Source organism: Haliotis asinina, chromosome 3, assembly GCF_037392515.1.
Source record: "Haliotis asinina isolate JCU_RB_2024 chromosome 3, JCU_Hal_asi_v2, whole genome shotgun sequence".
NCBI classification, from domain to species: Eukaryota; Metazoa; Mollusca; class Gastropoda; order Lepetellida; family Haliotidae; genus Haliotis; species Haliotis asinina.
Genome location: NC_090282.1, coordinates 7,078,565 through 7,097,772, shown reverse-complemented (window position 1 = coordinate 7,097,772; position 19,208 = coordinate 7,078,565). Strand labels below are relative to the sequence as shown.

Below are 19,208 nucleotides of genomic sequence, written 5' to 3'. Positions count from 1 at the left end.
CAAAACAAGCGCACACCCAACCACCGGTATTCCATCTTCACGCATGGACTGTATTAAGACTTGTTTGAAATGCAGTGGATATTCTGCGAGAGCACCAAAAGCAGTCATCTCAGTCTTACGGAAATCCACTTGCACACTTTATGACGACAAGTGGAAACGGTTTGAGACATACGCCAGAAAAAGGAATTTTCGGCGAACAAGGCAACTCATCCTCAAATAAGTTATTTATGCTATTTACAGCAGTCCAAAGGTTTGAAGGGCTGTACATATTTTACATACTTAGCTGCTCTCAGCTCAGTCATCACCATGGGAACAGGGACCAAACTGACTAAAGTACCAGAGCTCATTGCCTTACCATGTTCGTTCAAGTTGGAATATCAACAACACAGATTTAGAACTCCAGCGTGGGATCTAAATATTGTACTCCAACATCTCACAAAGGATGCATATGAACCTTTTGATCAAACCTCAGTTGAAATATTGACTCAAAAGACGCTATATTTACTTGCCTTGGCTACAGTGGCAAGAATATCAGAAATTCATGCTCAAGACTTTAATCAAATGAGCTTCGACACATGTCGCCAGGAAATTAGGTCTAAGATGGGATTTCATTGCAAAGAATCAACTGCCAGGTCAACCGGATAGACATTTCCATATACCAGCTTTGTCTTCAGTCATAGGACCGTATGATACACAAGATTTATCATTATGTCCAGTGAGAGCATTGAAAATAGTCATTGCATGTACCAAGTCTAGAAGACAATGGTTCAAGCGCCTATTTATCCCTATAACTACTGAGACACCCATGGAAGTATTCCGCAACACTATCTTAGTCTGGATCAGAGCTGTAATACCTACAGCGTATAAGGCAGCAGGATGAGACCCTCCACGAGCCTCTAACTCACATGAAGTCAGAGATCTAGCCTCTACACTAGCGCTAGATGGTAATTGCTCGCTATCTACTATTATGGAAGGCTGTTTTTGGAAGTCAAGTACAGTATTCTCCAACCATTATCTGCAAGACATAGCCTCGGAAGACGTCACTGGCATTTATCAGTTTGGACCACTTGCCTTGGCTCAGCAACTAACAGTTCCCCAACGATGCTGACTTAACTCACCCGATTTATCACGTGACTTATGGAAGCCAGACCCTCTGCGGAGTATTTTGGTGGAAAGTCTATGTGCACGTCTTGGACAGACTAGCACAAGTTATTATGACCTTTTATTGATTATGAAGATATTGAACATGAAGAAAGGTTGCAACTAGTTTCAATTGTTATAGCGTGATATTTAGTTGCATCAGAAACTAACAAGACACTAGATATATTAGTGTCATCACGTACCAGTCAAAAAAAACATTTTTTGACTGGATGTGATGCCCTCCAAAATCTACAATGAATATGAGAAGAATAAGACTGCATTATTGCCGTTACAAGTCCCCGTTAGGGGGGAATTATTGGACGTAATTTACAACTGACAGCAGAATCCAGTGTGGTCTGACCCACCACCATTTCCGTCGGATTCTGTAAGCAATTAAGCATGAGTCAGGATAAGGAAAAATATGTATTTTTCGGAGTAAAATTGATATTTTATACTTATCCTGACTCAAGGTGAAAGTCCCCCCTGCCGCCCCTCACAGACACGCTGAATTCTCGCATTCTTGTGTCAGGCGATTTCAGGAGAGAGTGAAGTATCATGGCAGTCAGCTGACCATGTGAAGGGAAAAGGGAGGTAATACTTGGGTGAGTGTGATTTTATATCCGCTTCTTTTAGAAGGGAACTTCAAGGGATTTCAGGTGTTCCACTGCCTTCGCCAGGGAGAGGAGAGTAAGCAATTAAGCATGAGTCTGGATAAGTATAAAATATCAATTTAATTCAGAAAATTACATTTTGTTCAGGTTACTTTGATCAAGCTGTTGTGTGCAACCTGTGTGTTGTGACTGGCATATATTTACTGTTAAAATAAGGAAGTGACACCAACCTTAACACTAATATCACTTTTTAGAATGTTAACATGATATGTCATGTTTTATACTATGGCGTCAAACCAAACACACTCACTCAATGAATCATTTCATTTTCAACACACCAGTGTTGTAAAGTCTGAGTTTTGCTCCTTCGTTGTGTTGCTAGGAGAAAAGATGCAGAGAGCAAGATGCAGAAGGAGTTATCTGCCTTTGATGATGACCTCAACCAGCGAGAGATGTGTTTCCTCATATACCAGAGTGTTCATAGTCTCACAGAGTTCTGGGTATTGAAGCAGGCTCGCAAGGAGGAATCAGCAGTGCACCTGCGATTGTCTTACAATCGGCAAGACCAGAATTTCACACTGTTCAAAGATACAGGAGATTTGATCTTTCGCACACCTGCAGACCTTCTGATGCATTTCAGGAAACAAGCCAATATGATCCGCCCCAAGACTGGTAAGGTGGTTGTGAAACAGCAAGACTCTCTAATATTGAACAAACTTTGTGGATAACAGCCTTTTTGTTTCATGAGTCGGACGTTTCGATACAGATTCTTGTACCTTTGTCAAACAGTTTCACAATGTTTAAGAATCTGTATCCAAATATGGCACTCAATATAAAGACGTTACTATCCATAAAGTTTGTTCAATATTTCAATATTCTATGTCTCACCACTAAAATGCTACTCAAACAAGCAAGGCTCTAGTATTCATTGTTCCAAAACTAATGTTGCATTGCTGTCCCAGTTACAATAGACTACAACTTGCTATACTGATTCTCATATTGTGCAAGGCAGTTGGGCACCCTAGTGGTTAAAGTGTTTGCTTACAGATGTCGAAGACCTGGTTTCAGTTCCCATTTGAGGACATATTTGTGGTGTCCACCATATTTTTGCGGGAATATTGCTGAAAGCTGGGTAAAACCTTATCTGTTCACACCTATGCTGTACTGCATTTGTTTCCTGTATGGTGCAAGTTACATGTACAGTTGTAGTGAATTCCAAAGGAACACAACATTCAGACTGTAGTAACTTCTCCACTATACACTTTGACTAAAATAGAAGCAAGTTTGTTTTATCTGTCAGTTGATTAGATGTCTTGTTGTTACAAACATGGTTTACTGCATTCAGAATCATGTACTTAACAATTGATATTCCTCATTAATGGAAGTTGTATGAAGAAAATAAGTTGTTAAACTAATCATGGGTAAGACTAAATTTAGAAAGATCAATTGTTGAAAAATCAGTTTTACAATGTTTTTGTTCGAGAACCATTTGATCATGGACAGTTTTCTGTTTCGTCATTCTGCAGTGGTCGCACTCCATTAATTTCTAACTTTGAGACATAGGCCTGTATTTCTTCATCAAACGTAAGCAATGGCTGTTGTATCTCCAATAGTAGCATGGATATGATGGGTGTTTAAGGGACTAGTACACAAACTAATATATATTATCAGTATAGAATTAAGGTAGTTCTTTATAATTACACAACCTCCAAAGATATAGAAGTATAAGTACCATCTTAAGCTAGTATTTATTGTATTTTGTGTTGTATGTGTTTTGTGGTGAGGGTGATGTGTTTGTCAGGATCAGGAGTCATGCAGTATTTGTTCCCAAACGGCAAAGAAAACATTAGCGTACCAGGGGATAACCGTTTGCTTTGATATTAGGATAATTTAAGGTCACTTGCATCTTACTTCCTTGTGTACATGTGTATGTGATAGAGACATCTGAGAACAATACCCAAATATTTTGATAAACACAACTACTTGTTTTCATTGTAGAATGCAGCATCTCTGAGCTGTACCACAGTGATGACATTGACTACTACTGCTCCACCAACACTGCGACTACAGCATCCACCTCAAGGAAGGAGCCGTCCCTGTTTGGAGTTGACATATTTAAAGAGGACTTCAAGGTTGTAGGTAGGTCCAGCTTGTCACAAGGAAAGATACTGAAGATGTTACACATTCAACACATGTCATATTTGGGATTTCACTTTCGGAGTAAAGTACAAATTCTAGACTTTTTTTGGCACTTGGAGTCAGGCACCTAATGGCCAGCACACAAAGTCATCCACCTAGCCCGCTAAGTCAAAACATTGAAAGGTTGTCTCTTTTAATATTAAAATAATATATATGTTCTGTAGCGTTTTGGGATATCCTAACCTGTCTCTAACTGATCATGTATTATTGTTCGGCAGCATTTGGGGCGTGATATCTGTGTTAATGATATCCATAGTTCTAAGAATTGCCTGAAATGTTGGGCGGTAGTCATGTGATCTCCGGTACTGTATGGCCATGCATCTCTGTGTCATCTACGTCTGTAGCACAAGTTGGTCAATGGCCCTGTATGGATGCATAGATAAGATCAGATCCAGGTTCTTGAAACTTGTTTATCACTGGAGCCTGCTGAACTGATGACCTTGTGGTTGTTCTGAGTGACCTTTGTGTGCCGTTGTTCCACACAACATGACAGGTACTAATACTAGCATACTGGTGTCACTAGTCTTGAGTGGATTGTGTGTAGATGAGAAAGTATCCTTGGAGCCATATTCCATTGATATTACAGGACGACACACCAGAAATACGAATCAAACCAAGGCCGACACTGTTCATGCTGTTTAACATTACCAGTGTCACTTGTCCACCATTCACTGTTTGACTGACCTTGTGTTGCAGGGCGAGGCAAATTCACCCAGGTATCGGAGGGGATGCTGTACGATGATGACAAGGATGAGAAAGTCACCATTAAGGAACTCATACTTGGTGAACGGCACAAAAGTGAGGTTGGTATGGCATCTTTACCATCTAAGTCATGGAGATTGGTCAGTTTTATGTCTCTGTGAACACAACAATCATGTATCTTTCAGGTGAATCTAGGCAAGTAGTCAGTTGTATGTACCTGTGACCTAGGAGAATAGTCAGTTGTATGTACCTGTGACCTAGGAGAATAGTCAGTTATATTTACCTTTGACCTAGAAGAATAGTCAGTTGTTTGTACCTGTGACCAAGGATAATAGTCAGTTTTTTGTACCAGTGAACCTGAGAGAATAGTCAATTGTATGTACCTGTGACCTAGGAGAATAGTCAGTTGTATGTGCCAGTGACGTAGGAGAATAGTCAGTTGTATGTACCTGTGAACCTGAGAGAATAGTCAATTGTATGTACCTGTGACCTAGGAGAATAGTCAGTTATATTTACCTTTGACCTAGGAGAAGTCAGTTGTTTGTACCAGTGACATAGGAGAAAAGTCAGTTGTATGTACCTGTGACCAAGGAGAATAGTCAGTTGTTTGTACCTGTGACCTAGGAGAATAGTCAGTTTTTTGTACCAGTGAACCTTAGAGAATAGTCAGTTGTATGTACCTGTGACCTAGGAGAATAGTCAGTTGTATGTACCTGTGATTTAGGAGAATAGTCAGTTGTATGTAGCTGTGATTTAGGAAAATAGTCAGTTGTTTGTACCAGTGAACCTGAGAGAATAGTCAGTTGTTTGTACCAGTGACCTGGGAGAATAGTCAGTTGTTTGTACCAGTGACCCAGGAGAATAGTCAGTTGTATGTACCTGTGACCTAGGAGAATAGTCAGTTGTATGTACCAGTGACGTAGGAGAATAGTCAGTTGTTTCTACCAGTGAACCTGAGAGAATAGTCAATTGTATGTACCTGTGACCTAGGAGAATAGTCAGTTGTATTTACCTTTGACCTAGGAGAAAAGTCAGTTGTTTGTACCTGTGACCAAGGAGAATAGTCAGTTGTATGTACCTGTGATTTAGGAGAATAGTCAGTTTTTTGTACCAGTGAACCTGAGAGAATAGTCAGGTGTATGTACCTGTGACCTAGGAGAATAGTCAGTTGTATGTACCTGTGATTTAGGAGAATAGTCAGTTGTATGTACCAGTCAGTCTAAGAGAATAGTCAGTTGTGTGTACCTGTGAACCTAAGGGAATAGTCAGTTGTGTGTACCAGTCAATCTAAGAGAATAGTCAGTTGTGTGTACCAGTCAGTCTAAGAGAATAGTCACTTGCATTCGTTCGAAACATGCACACATGGATTCATTACAGAACTTGCCCCAGAAAACAATACTTCTGAAAAATATAAATCGGTTCATGTTTTATTTGAACTGTGCATATAGTCATATGCCACTTTGTTTGGTTTAGTAACTTTGCAGCTTACAGACGTCAGTTACTTTGACAATCCGATTCTCTTTCTTTGTCAAAAAAAGTTAGGACTTTGCTGACGACTTCTTGACACTGAGATGTCAAGCAGCGACCTTGTGTCGGCTGTTTGGACACGTTGGAAATCTATTGAGAAATGTGCACCCCTTCACAATAATACACCCAGGCATGGCCAGGCATGGCCATGCAATGCATTAGTATTCACTGGATCAGATCAAGCTCAACCAACTGTACCTGTACACTGTTTCTCATGCTGTTTGATGGTTTTTATCTTCTCCACATCCAGGACTTCCAGAAGGGTGTGTGGAAACTCATGCAGTTAGAGCATCACAAGACATTTGTAAAGCTGCATGGTGTGTTGATGGCGCCACCATTCCGAGTCATCCTGGAGCATGCTCCCATGGGTGACCTGCTGACCCTACTGCGCCACTCGCCCAGGCAGTTCAGTCTGTCTCAGATCATCTCAGTTGTTGAGCAGCTGACGCAAGGACTCAAGGCCATGGTAAGATCTCTCCATTCTAATATTCCTGGTAGTGGGGGACATGGGTTGAAGGCTCATGTCAGATACACGGCCACCTGCTGACAGTCCTAAATATTCTTGGTTGTGGGGGATGTGGGTTTAAGGCTCTTGTCAGATACACGGCCACCTGCTGACAGTCCTAAATATTCTTGGTTGTGGGGGATGTGGGTTTAAGGCTCTTGTCAGATACACGGCCACCTGCTTACAGTCCTAAATATTCTTAGTTGTGGGGGACTTGGGTTTAAGACTCTTGTCAGATACACGGCCACTTGCTGAGTCCTAAATATTCTTGGTTGTGGGGGGGCTTGGGTCTAAGGCTCATGTCAGATACATTACCACTTGCTGACAGTCCTAAATATTCTTAGATGTGGGGGACTTGGGTTTAAGGCTCTTGTCAGATACACGGCCACTTGCTGACAGTCCTAAATATTCTTGGTTGTGGGGGGGCTTGGGTCTAAGGCTCATGTCAGATGCATGGCCACTTGCTGACAGTCCTAAATATTCTTGGTTATGGGGTACTTGGAGTTTAAGGCTCTTGTCAGATACACGGCCACCTGCTGACAGTCCTAAATAATCCCTGGCTGTAGGGGACTCGGTTTAAGGCTCTTGTCATATACATTGCCACAGTCCTAAATATACTTGGTTGTGGGGGGCTTGGGTTTAAGGCTCTTGTCAGATACACGGCCACTTGCTGACAGTCCTGAATATTCTTAGTTGTGGGGGACTTGGGTTTAAGGCTCTTGTCATATACACAATCACGTGCTGACGATCCTGAATATTCTTGGTTGGTTGGCAAAAACTGTAACCAGATGAAATTGCATTTTCATAGCGACCCTTATCAGATGCCTACTGACTATTGTGATAACCAACAGAATCAGAAATATGAGTAAAATCAGTCCATTCAGGGTTGTTTCAATAGGTGCAGGTCTAAGTGACCAATCATTGTATAAAGAAACATTGGGACACAAACATATTTTTATGACAAATGTAGGGATATGTAATAGTCACAGGGTAGGTTGTAGATAAGGTATTTAAATTAGCTTTGATTTCGAAAGTCTGTTGGTTGGGAGGCGCCTTACACAAGGGTCTCTTTCTATGCAGAGATGTACTTTACACAGTACACTCACTTGGCATGTTTCCAGGAAGAGAAGCGTATCTTTCATGGCAACCTGCGGTGTCGGAACATTTTGGTGATGAACGTGACAGCAGTTGACCTGCTTGTGAGGATCAGTGACCCGGGGATGGAAGCTCATTATGTCAGCAATGCTATCAGTGATGAACAAAACAGAGAGAGGTCAGTGAACAGTGAACAGTTGAATATTACTGAACAGCTATCCCACCAAAGTTCTCTCTGCATGAAAATATGATAAATGCTAACATTCATTCATTCTTATGTATTTCACTTCTAAATGCCCTTCAAAGACTTGCTTCCTACTTGTCGTAAAATATGTATTTTAATCACGACGCAAATGATTTTGCATGATAAAGCAGATAACATAAGATTCCATAACTGTTGTGCCTACAAGCGATTTCGACAGAACCATCTAAGAAAACAAGTTGTTACACACAAGGCTAAGCAAAGCAGGTTACAAAATGAAACGACAGTGAAATGTAGAAATAAACAAGTAAACAAGATAATCCAACCCCAGAAAGGTACATGAATTCTACAGAAACCCACGATGATATACCTCACATTACAATGAGTCCATCTGATTGTTTGAAATTTTGTTCGCATGCACTGTTGTCAAGAAGGTTGACTTAAGGTAATCAAATGTGAAAGTGAGTAGTTTCATATAATAGGGTTTCATTTATATCAATACAATTAAGGGATTTATGCATCTTGGTTGTGCTCACAAACAAGCAAAATTTTTAACTTACCTTACCATAGGTCTTATGCATATTACCTCAAGCTTCGCTAGTAGAGATCAGACAGACGTTGATTCGCCATTCCCTGAATGGCTACCTCGTATAATCTACGGATGTAGTCACGGAAGTGACGTGATCTCCCTACTCGCGGGAAAGCGAGCCATCCCAAAATTCACTTTTAATTCTAGCGTTCGTCTGATCAGACGTGTTTGTTTCGCTCGGAGTTTTCTATTGTGTTGAATAAAGTTGTCGTTCAACAGGTAGGTATGTCTTGTTTCCCTAGGTGTGTGGTTAGTTAAATTGAATTTAACTTCACTTACCTTGCTACCTCGTGTTGTAAATGTTTCTTTTTTTTCTCACTTCGATGTGGGTTTTCCTGCGTTGTTTGTGAGGTGTCATGGCGGCCTTGGAGGTTCTTTATTCCGTCAGGAATACTTCCTCCATCTGTTCTGCTATTTTGTATGGTATTTCCTCCCGATTTTTGCCGTTTTTCATGTGTTTTTTTGTCCCACGTGGCATGTTTCACAGGTAGCCATGTTGGTTGCTAGCCGTCGCTGTCGCGAGCTTACAGGCGTACCCACTTTAGGTTGGGGGTGCGCTTTTGCTGCATTTTTTATGTAGGGGTGTTTTTCGTTTCTACCTCTAGCGTTATTGTTTTATTTCACGCTTCGGGTATGTTTTTATCTGTTGCAGTTAACTGTGTATGACTCGGCAGTTTTGTACTGTCTGCAAGGGGCAGAAGTCAGCCAAGGATCCCCACCCCTGGTGTCCGGATTGTGCATTGCAGACCTGTTCCCTTGACAGCCGCTGTCAGCATTGTACTAGTCTTTCTGTGGCAGATTTCAAGACCTTTTTAGCTGTCCGTAGAAAGAGGTTTACTCAGCGGAAGAGGAGAATGTCTTCCCCAGCTTCTTCTTTAGGTTCTTTACAGGACGACCCGGAGCTGCCTACCTTTACAGCACCAACGCCGACGTCTGGTTTGGAGCGCTCATCTACGACGCCGGTTCGATCGTCTCCGGAGCCACTTCGCTCGGACGCCTTTGTTGACTTATCCCGTCCGGACGCCTTAGCGCACCCAGAAGTTCAGAGGCTATTACGGTCTCTCCTGACGCCCAGCACTTCTACTAGAGAGCCAGCGCCGACCTCAGCTACTGTGCCAGCGCCCATGTCAGCGCCTGCCTTGATTCCCGAACTAATTTCAACGTCAACGCCTACGCCCATGCCAGCACCGACACCTACGTCAGCGCCTATGCCCACGTCAGCGTCTACAGCCTTGATGGGGACACCTTCACTGGTTCCAATACCAGCACCTATACCTACGCCAGCGCTTGTTCAGACGCCGGCTCCTGTGCCTCCGCCAGCGCCTTACCGGATCCCCAGGATCTCTCACACGCTATCTAGAGAAGAGGTGCTACAACGTCAGCTAGACGAGGAGCGCGCTCGGCGCTTAGAAGCTGAGCGCTCGAGACGCAGATCATGGTCCAGATCTCCGAGGAATCGGCGCTCCCGTTCTCCTCACCGTAGTCGGCGCCGGCGCTCGCGCTCATGCTCACGCTCTCCTAGACGACGGCGCTTCCGTTCGCGATCCAGATCTCCTCGGCGCTCTTCCAGAACCCGGCGTTCACGTTCACCAGAGGCCTCGCGAGTTTCACTGAAGGATTCTTCTACTCGGACGCCTTCTACCTCTTCCACCCAGCGGCGGGAATCGACTTCAGTCTCTTGGGAAGATTTGGAGGAGCAACACTTCAGCCCTGACTATGAAGAAGAGGCAGGTGTAGGCGAGGATGATGGCACCTATCTACCACTATCGGCAGTGTTTGAGTGGATTGCTGACAGGTTACCTGACTGTCCTTCTCCGTCAGTCGATCCTAATAATCCGGCGTCCATCCGTTTGTCCCCGGAACTACTAATTCCACCTCATCCTATGGTGGCGGAGGCAGTGTCTCTCCTGGACGAGGATTTTGCCAAGCTGTCTCTGAATCCTACGATCAAGGCGTCTAAGTCAAGGAAGTCGGATTACAAGATCCACAGCCTAGACTTCACAGATAATGGTGCAGCCCAGGACGACTCACTCAAGCGCTTGTCAAGTTCTTCACTCTCAGCTTATAAAGTGCAGGACTCCAAATTAGCAGCTATTGACACGGAACTCAAGCGTATGCTTAAACCCATTTCGGCGTTAGCCTCAGCTACTTCAGCGGCTGCAGCAGACCTATCAGAAGACAACGCCTCCAGGGTGGATCATCTCACGACGATCTTCCAGTGGCAGGGCAAAGTTCTTCATGACTTACTCGGTCACTTACGTGCAGCGTTGGCTATGACAACTTCGGTTCGCCGCTCCGGCTTCCTGGATACATGTAATTGGCAGGAGGAATTTAAGCGCCAATTACTTCGGGCTCCCTTCACTTCCAAGTTTCTGTTCGCCGACAAGATTCCAGATATTTACAAGTCGCACGTGGAATTAACGAACACTGAAGTCGCGCTGTCTACCTTTGAGGCGCTTGGTTCTGCCTTTCGTGGCAGAGCCAGAGGAAGTGGAAAGAAGCGCTATATTCCCAGGAGGGAATCCATCCGCTCCTCCTTTGGGAGGGGACGGGGCCGCACCAAGGATAATGACACTCAGCGGAAGCCCCAGGAGCGCAGCCGGGACACCCCCTCGATGCCAGGGCGAGGCAGAGGCAAGCGCCCCTACTCTGGTCGCTGAAGCCGTGGATGTCTCCGACTGGGACCTCCCACCCCCAGTCGTACCTGTCCATCCGACTCCAGTAGGTGGGAGACTAGGGATCTTCTGGCCCAACTGGTCATTCCTAGAGGATCCGTTTGTAAGCAAGATTCTGAAGTCCGGCTACAAACTACCATTGGTCGAGACTCCACCGCTGACATCTACTCCCCAGTCGCGGATATATCCTCAACACCAACTAGCTCTCCTAGAGTCCAATATCGACATTCTGTTATCCAAGAGAGCCATAGAGACAGTGCTGGAACCCCACCGCTCCCCGGGGTTCTACTCACCCATCTTCCTGGTGCCAAAGAAAGATTCCGACAAGATGCGCATGATTCACAACATGGCGGTCTTCAACAGACAGTATCTGGCCGACCCTCCTCATTTCCGAATGACGTCCCTAGAGCAGATTCGAGCCAAATTGTCTCCCGGGGCTTGGCTAGCCAGTCTGGACCTACAGGACGCTTACCTACATGTTCCCATACATCCGCGTCACAGGAAGTACCTGAGGTTCGTCTTCAACGGAATACATTACCAGTGGAGGGTGCTTCCGTTTGGCATTTCTACGGCCCCGTGGCTTTTCACACGCATCACGCTTCCGGTTACCAGGTTTCTTCATCTAAGGGGAGTGGACTTCGATCCATACATAGACGACTGCCTTCTCAACCACGGCAGTCCTCTACTGCTACGCAAACACTTGGACTTCTCCACCCGCCTGCTGCATCAACTGGGTTGGATGGTCAACACCAACAAGTCACATCTGGAACCAACTCAAGAACTGACCTTCATCGGGGGATTATTTTTAACAAAAGACAATCTTGTCAGGGTCCCTCCAGATCGATGGCTAAAGATTCTGGCGTTTGCGGATCGAGGTCTCTCTCAACCCATGACCCTCAGAGAGTGGCAGTCTCTGTTGGGTCTTTTGACATCGGCGCAGGATCTTACTCTCAGAGGGCGCCTTATGCTACGGCCCTTACAGAGGTTTCTGTCACCATTCATCCAGATGAACGACCTCAAGTCACGGGTTCTTCTACCTCCACATCTACATCAGTATCTCCGGTGGTGGATGGTAGAATCGAATGTCTGCGTCGGCGTCTGTTTGGAAGACTCCAGTCACGACCACGAGTTGTTCGTGGATGCGTCTCTACTAGGGTGGGGCGCCCATCTGGCGGGCCGAACGACCTCAGGGCTGTGGTCCGACGCCGAAAGGTTGTGGCACATCAACAACCTGGAATTGCAAGCCGTCATTCTAGCAGTTCGCCGCTGGCTACCGATTTTGTCCAACACCAAGCTCCTGGTGGCGCCGGACAACTCCACAGTCGTCTGGGTTATCCGGAATCAGGGCACGACCAGGTCCAAGCAACTTCTAGACCAGATGTTCGTGTTAGCAGATCTGCTAGACAGCAACAGGATCACAATCAGGGTTCGACACATACCCGGCTGCAAGAACATTCTGGCAGACGCGTTGTCGCGCCCAGGCAGACCTTCACCGACGGAATGGATGCTTCATCCAGACGTGTTTCGTCAGATTTGCCTTCGCCACGGGAGACCCTTGGTGGACCTCTTCGCCACCAGCTTCAACCATCAGCTACCAACTTACGTGTCTCCCGTACCGGATCCACAGGCTTGGGCAGTCGACGCTCTATCTCTGTCGTGGGAGGGTCTAGACGCGTACGCTTTTCCACCACCCGTTCTTCTCCCAGAAGTGATTGGCAAGATCAAGCAGACACAGAACCTGAGACTGCTTTTGGTCGCGCCCTGGTGGCCAGCCAGACCGTGGTTCCCCGATCTGCGACGCCTCGTCAGCGGAGATCCGGTTCAGCTTCCAGATTGGCCACACCTCCTTCGTCATCCGCACAGCCAACAACTCCATCCAGATCCGCTGAGATTCCATCTGCACGGCTGGACCATTTACAGAAGGCATTAAGGGCGAAAGGCTATTCCTTGCATGTGGCGAATGCCATAACCCGAGCTCATCGGACATCCACCAGATCCCTCTATGATGACAAGTGGCGCTCATTTGAAAGCTTTTGTGCTCAGAGATCACAGGATCCCATGACAGCTTCCCCACAGTTCGTGGCGAATTTTTTGATGTTTCTACGTAATTCCAAGCATCTCAAAGGGAGTACGTTGGGTACCTACTTGTCAGCATTGAACTCCGTCTTGGCGGTCAAGACGGATCGTCAGATTTCTAAAGTTCCAGAACTGGTTGCCCTGCTGAAGGCGTTCAAGTTGGAGGACCAGAAGGTCAAGTTCCGCCCTCCAGCTTGGGATCTGAATGTTGTTTTGCAACACTTGAGAGGCTCCCCATATGAGCCCCTAGAGGATGCTTCCTTCGAGCTGTTGTCCAGGAAGACGGTCTTCTTACTTGCCCTAGCTACGGCAGCTAGAGTTAGTGAGATTCATGCCCTGGATGTCACACAAGTGCGTTTTGAACAAGCTAGGCATGGTCGAGTCCACTTGGGATTGCTGTGGGACTTCATTGCCAAGAATCAGCTTCCCGGGCAACCAGATAGACGGTTCTCCATCCCGCCTTTATCGACCATCCTCGGACGACATGATACGGAGGAGGAGTTCCTGTGTCCAGTCAGGGCCCTTAGATATTACATCCAGAGGTCTGCCTTGAAGAGACATTCCCGAAAGAGACTGTTTATCCCTTTTTCTTCATCGTGCAAGGGGGAAGTTAATAGAAACACTATTGCTCTGTGGCTTCGTGCGACTATCCTGGCGGCGTACGATGCCAAGAAACTCCCCCATCCGACGGCGAACAACCCCCATGAAATTAGAGCCCTGGCGTCCACTATGGCCCTCCACAGGAACTGTACGGTGCCACGGATTATGGAGGGTTGTTTTTGGAAGTCGTCCACCGTTTTTGCCTCACACTACCTGAGGGACTTGGCTGTCGAGGACATGGAGGGGCTTCAGTCTTTTGGCCCGTTGGTGGTTGCACAGCAACTCACCCAGCCTTCCGCCCATTAGGTAATTGTGTTGTTCTTACCTTTGGTCTTAAGATTAACCTCACCCTCTGGGTGCGTCGGTTTCTCTTTGGAGTTCCCTTGGGTTATCCTTTGTCCTGTTTCCAGGTTTGCCCTGTGACGTTGGCATTGGTCTCCCGGGTCTCCTGTGCATGTGCTTGGTCTGCTGAAGATGTGAAGGTCCTCCGGAGTCCACACCACCGTCCTCTCTGTCGAAGCCATATGCATAAGACCTATGGTAAGGTAAGTTAAAAATTTATTAAAATCTAAATATTTTAGATATTTAAATACTTACCTTACCATAGGGCGGTGACTCCCTCCCAACGCTGGATGCTCCTCCCCACTTTGGACTCATCGGACCTTTCTTTCCTGCTGCCAGTAAAAGTGAATTTTGGGATGGCTCGCTTTCCCGCGAGTAGGGAGATCACGTCACTTCCGTGACTACATCCGTAGATTATACGAGGTAGCCATTCAGGGAATGGCGAATCAACGTCTGTCTGATCTCTACTAGCGAAGCTTGAGGTAATATGCATAAGACCTATGGTAAGGTAAGTATTTAAATATCTAAAATATTTAGATTTTAATAATAATCTACTCATTACATAAAAAAAACTCTGTCTGCTAATGACAATATGCAATGCACAACTTCAATCACTGACCACATGCAATTAACACCTATCAGGCTTATAGGCCATAAACAATGACCCACTTGAAGTGCAAATGAACCAGTGGCCAATGAAAAAAGTTTCATGACTCTTAAGTGCTTACCCACTGGCTCTGACTGGGTTTGGTATCGCGTCTGCTTCGTTTCGACAGAGGTGAACACAAGTACAAAATATTGCACTTTTGATTTGTGATTATATGCTTGTAATTTTGTTTATTTGTTTTTTCTTAATCAGCAGTGCATTATTTCATGAATAAGTGATAACTGCGTTTCAATTATGTTTGATTTTGGAGTTGCATGTGACCTTTAATGTTTAACTCTCGTTGACCATTTTCAGTGATGTATGAAGTAACTACTAACATAAAAAATTCTCCTGTAGAAAGAAGTTGTAAATGTTCCTGGTTGTCATGACATGTATACAATGTTTACAAAAAAGACTTGATGAGACATTTGTGAATAGAAATGTATTTACCACCAAATATTTTATCTTCGTATGAAGAAGGTTAATGTATGCATGATGTGTGTGAATTACATGCACATTATGCACATTATCTCGTTATATTTTCATTATTCAGTCGTAAACTTGCTGCAGGTGTCAGTCTTCCTTAAGTCTAAATTCTGTAAGTAGGCACATCGCAATAGTTGCTGTGATGAGAAACACATTCAGAAGAAGGTTTCCAGTTAGCTGACACTGCTCTAGTTGTGTACAATCCACTGGAATAAACAAGGATGTGTCATGTATACTGTTTATGTAGTAGTACACAAATCTAGCATAATGTTCACTCCTTGTAAGAATCCAAAACTGGTTCAGAGTTATACTTACTGCAGAATTGTTGGCCCCAAATTATATATTACTCTGGGAGATACATTTTTGACTCATTTTTAGAACCACTGACTAGATTTATTTCATAGTTTGGACCTAGGTTCATCACTGTATAAGAAAGGTCCCAGTCTGGGTTGATAACCTTGACCATTTCAAGGTAACAAAGGGACTCTAACGTTTTACCCTTGTCAGTGAGATATCTCAAGAACCGTTCACTGGCTTTTTCTCATATTCAGTACCAAGTTTTATCTATGGAAAGTGCTGCTCCCAGGCAATTTTGGTGACTTTCACACGGCGACACTTTGAAGATTTCAGCCTCTTAAGCTGCATGTTAAACTTGTCTGTAAGGTATCTCAAGAACTGTTTACTGGATTTTTCTCATATTCAACACCAAGCTTCATTTAGAGAAGATGCAAGGTCCAATCGATTTAGATGACCTTCACTTAAATTTCAAGGTCACATTGACACTGAAGCTTTCAGCATAACGTACTGCATGTTAGGATCATCAACAAGATATCTCAAGAAAGGTACACTGAATTTTCTTCATAGACTTTCAAGACTTCCCTTGCATGTTTTTCAATAAGCAATTTATATATTACTACTTTTACAAATTTCATGCACTGAGACATTCATGTATGTGTTGAAAATGTTTGTGTGTTTGAACAACTACAGAGCAAGTTATCAAGACAGGGTGACAAGTCATGATTTTGTTGACATTTAACTTCATCTTATATTACTAGCTTCACTTTCATTACTTTTTAAGTTTGTGTTGATAATTTGTGGCAGAGGATTATATCACCATAGTGACAATGCTTGTTGTAAATTTATAAACGTTTTGTTCATCCCTTGGCATATGCATTTGCAAACACTGAATCTTAATGTGTGTCAGTTATATAAGTCACAAATTCAGATTCAAAACTTAAAAAACTTAGAAAACTCTTCACAAAATTTTGTTTTGTTCATTCTCTTTATATAATGTGTGTTTTAAATTTAAACTTTGATTTGCTGTAACCAGTCCCTTTCTTGCAGACTTCCGTGGGTTGCTGTTGAGAGATTTGACAATCTCAAGAAACTTGATGTGGCATCTGAGATTTACTCCTTTGCGATGACATGGTGGGAGATGCTAGCAAAGGGCACCCATCCAAATACGGCCATTGACCTCCCAATAGATGCAACATGGGTAAGCTGCCTTCCATGGGCAAAGTATATCCCAGTATGGACTCCATGTGTCTCTGTGCAGATTCTACACAGAGTATGTCCTCAATACCATATGCTTTGCCTCCTGCTAAACTCCTTGGCTGAGGGAATCCAGGCACCTGCATTCCCAATACCTTTTGCCTTACCTCTTGCTGAACCTCTGGGCTGAAGGAATCCAGGCAAAGCGCATCCCCAATACCCCATGCTTTGACTACTGCTGAACCTCTGGGCTGAGGGAATCCAGGCAAAGTACATCCTAGTTCCCCATGATTTGACTCCTGGTTTATGTCTGGGCTGAGGGAATCCAGGCAAAGTACATCCTAGTTCCCCATGATTTGACTACTGCTGAACCTCTGGGCTGAGGGAATCCAGGCAAAATACATCCTAGTTCCCCATGATTTGACTCCTGGTTTATGTCTGGGCTGAGGGAATCCAGGCAAAGTACATCCTAGTTCCCCATGATTTGACTACTGCTGAACCTCTGGGCTGAGGGAATCCAGGCAAAGTACATCCTAGTTCCCCATGCTTTGACTACCGCTGAACCTCTGGGCTGAGGGAATCCAGACAAAGTACATCCTAGTTCCCCATGCTTTGACTCCTGGTGAATGTCTGGGCTGAGGGAATCCAGGCAAGGTACATCCCCAGTACCCCATGATTTGCTTCCGGTTGAACTTTAGGGCTGAGGTAATCCAGGCAAAGTGCATCCTATTTCCCTATGATTTGACTTCTGGTGAACGTCTGGGCTGGAGAAATCCAGGCAAGGTACATCCCCAGTACCCGATACTTTGCTCCCTGCTGAACTTCTAGGCTGGGGAAATCCAGGTGAAGTAGTCCCCATTACCCCATCCTTTGCCTCCTGGTGAACTTCTGGCTTGAGGGAATCCAGGTAGAGTTTTCTAACTGGGACTAAGTTACAAACTTACTGAGAGAAGGTGCTAGAGTAAACCAATATTTATTTCAAATATTATTATAAATTCAGATTATGAACCAGCATTTTGTCACCTCTTTCAGTGGCATTTTTGAAGTTGGGAAGTACAATAGAGAGCAAGTTTATGGCTATCAACTTCTGTTACTTGTGAATGTGACATTCAGTACAGATTCATTGTTTTGTGTGATTGTGGCAGTATGTGTTAATATGATTCACTTAGTCTTAATATCAAAATATTTTTCTCTTTTTAGAAAACTTATGTTGACTTTTTCAAGGAGGGCAATCGCCCCCCTCGTCCTGAGTCTGTGATCGCCACGGAAGATGACCCTACATGTGAGTGCAAGAATGGGATCTGGAAGTACATTGAACTGTGTTGGGATACAGACCCTGAAAACAGACCATCCGTGAAGGATATCTCCAGGAAAGTTTATGAATGTATGTATAATTTTTGTCATCAGTATGTTCAGGGCTGCATCTTGCAAGTAGCACCTTATGTATGTTCAAGGCAGGAATGTTGCAAGTAGGACCATATGTATGTTCATGGCAGAGATATTGTAAGTAAGACCATATGTATGTTCATGGCAGAGATATTGTAAGTAGGACCATATGTATGTTCATGGCAGAGATGTTGTAAGTAGGACCGTATGTATGTTCATGGCAGAGATGTTGTCAGTATGACCATATGTATGTTCATGGCAGAGATGTTGTCAGTAGGACCATATGTATGTTCATGGCAGAGATGTTGTCAGTAGGACCATATGTATGTTCATGGCATAGATGTTGTCAGTAAGACCATATGTATGTTCATGGCAGAGATGTTGTCAGTATGACCATATGTATGTTCATGGCAGAGATATTGTCAGTGGGACCATATGTATGTTCATGGCAGAGATGTTGTCAGCAGGACCATATGTATGTTCATGGCAGAGATATTGTCAGTAGGACCATATGTATGTTCATGGCAGAGATGTTGTAAGTAGGACCGTATACAGTCAGGTGTATAACATTGTAATGACATGTTGTGTCAAATGTATGACATTGTAATGACATGTTGTGTCAAATGTATGACATTGTAATGACATGTTGTTGTGTCAAGTGTATGACATTGTAATGACGTGATTGTGTCTAGTGTGTGACCAAGTCCGGGACCAGGAGCCAGACCCAGACATCCCCATATGGGAGAAACTGGCAAAGGATTGGAAGGAGCAAAGCCGTCCAGAACAAGGACCAGAGGAGAGTTTCCTGGGTAAGCTTCATTGACAGGCCTGTCAATGAGATCATTGATGGTTCTATGTGTGTCATTATGTCCCAGTTCATTACCAACTCATTAAGGCAAGAAAATATCTTATTTCCTCTAAAACAGAGGTCATGAA

General features: G+C 44.2%; 1 protein-coding gene across 1 annotated transcript in view; it reads left to right on the top strand.

Moving 5' to 3' along the window:
* LOC137277405 (tyrosine-protein kinase JAK2-like) overlaps positions 1-19,208 on the top strand; it is a 45,283-nt gene that overhangs the window by 14,461 nt on the left and 11,614 nt on the right. The window contains exons 5-12 of the mRNA XM_067809114.1: positions 2,134-2,423; positions 3,750-3,890; positions 4,647-4,753; positions 6,430-6,645; positions 7,806-7,957; positions 16,740-16,890; positions 18,087-18,270; positions 18,965-19,081. Coding sequence (XP_067665215.1) covers positions 2,134-2,423; positions 3,750-3,890; positions 4,647-4,753; positions 6,430-6,645; positions 7,806-7,957; positions 16,740-16,890; positions 18,087-18,270; positions 18,965-19,081 — 1,358 coding nt within the window. The remainder of the gene's footprint in view (positions 1-2,133; positions 2,424-3,749; positions 3,891-4,646; positions 4,754-6,429; positions 6,646-7,805; positions 7,958-16,739; positions 16,891-18,086; positions 18,271-18,964; positions 19,082-19,208) is intronic.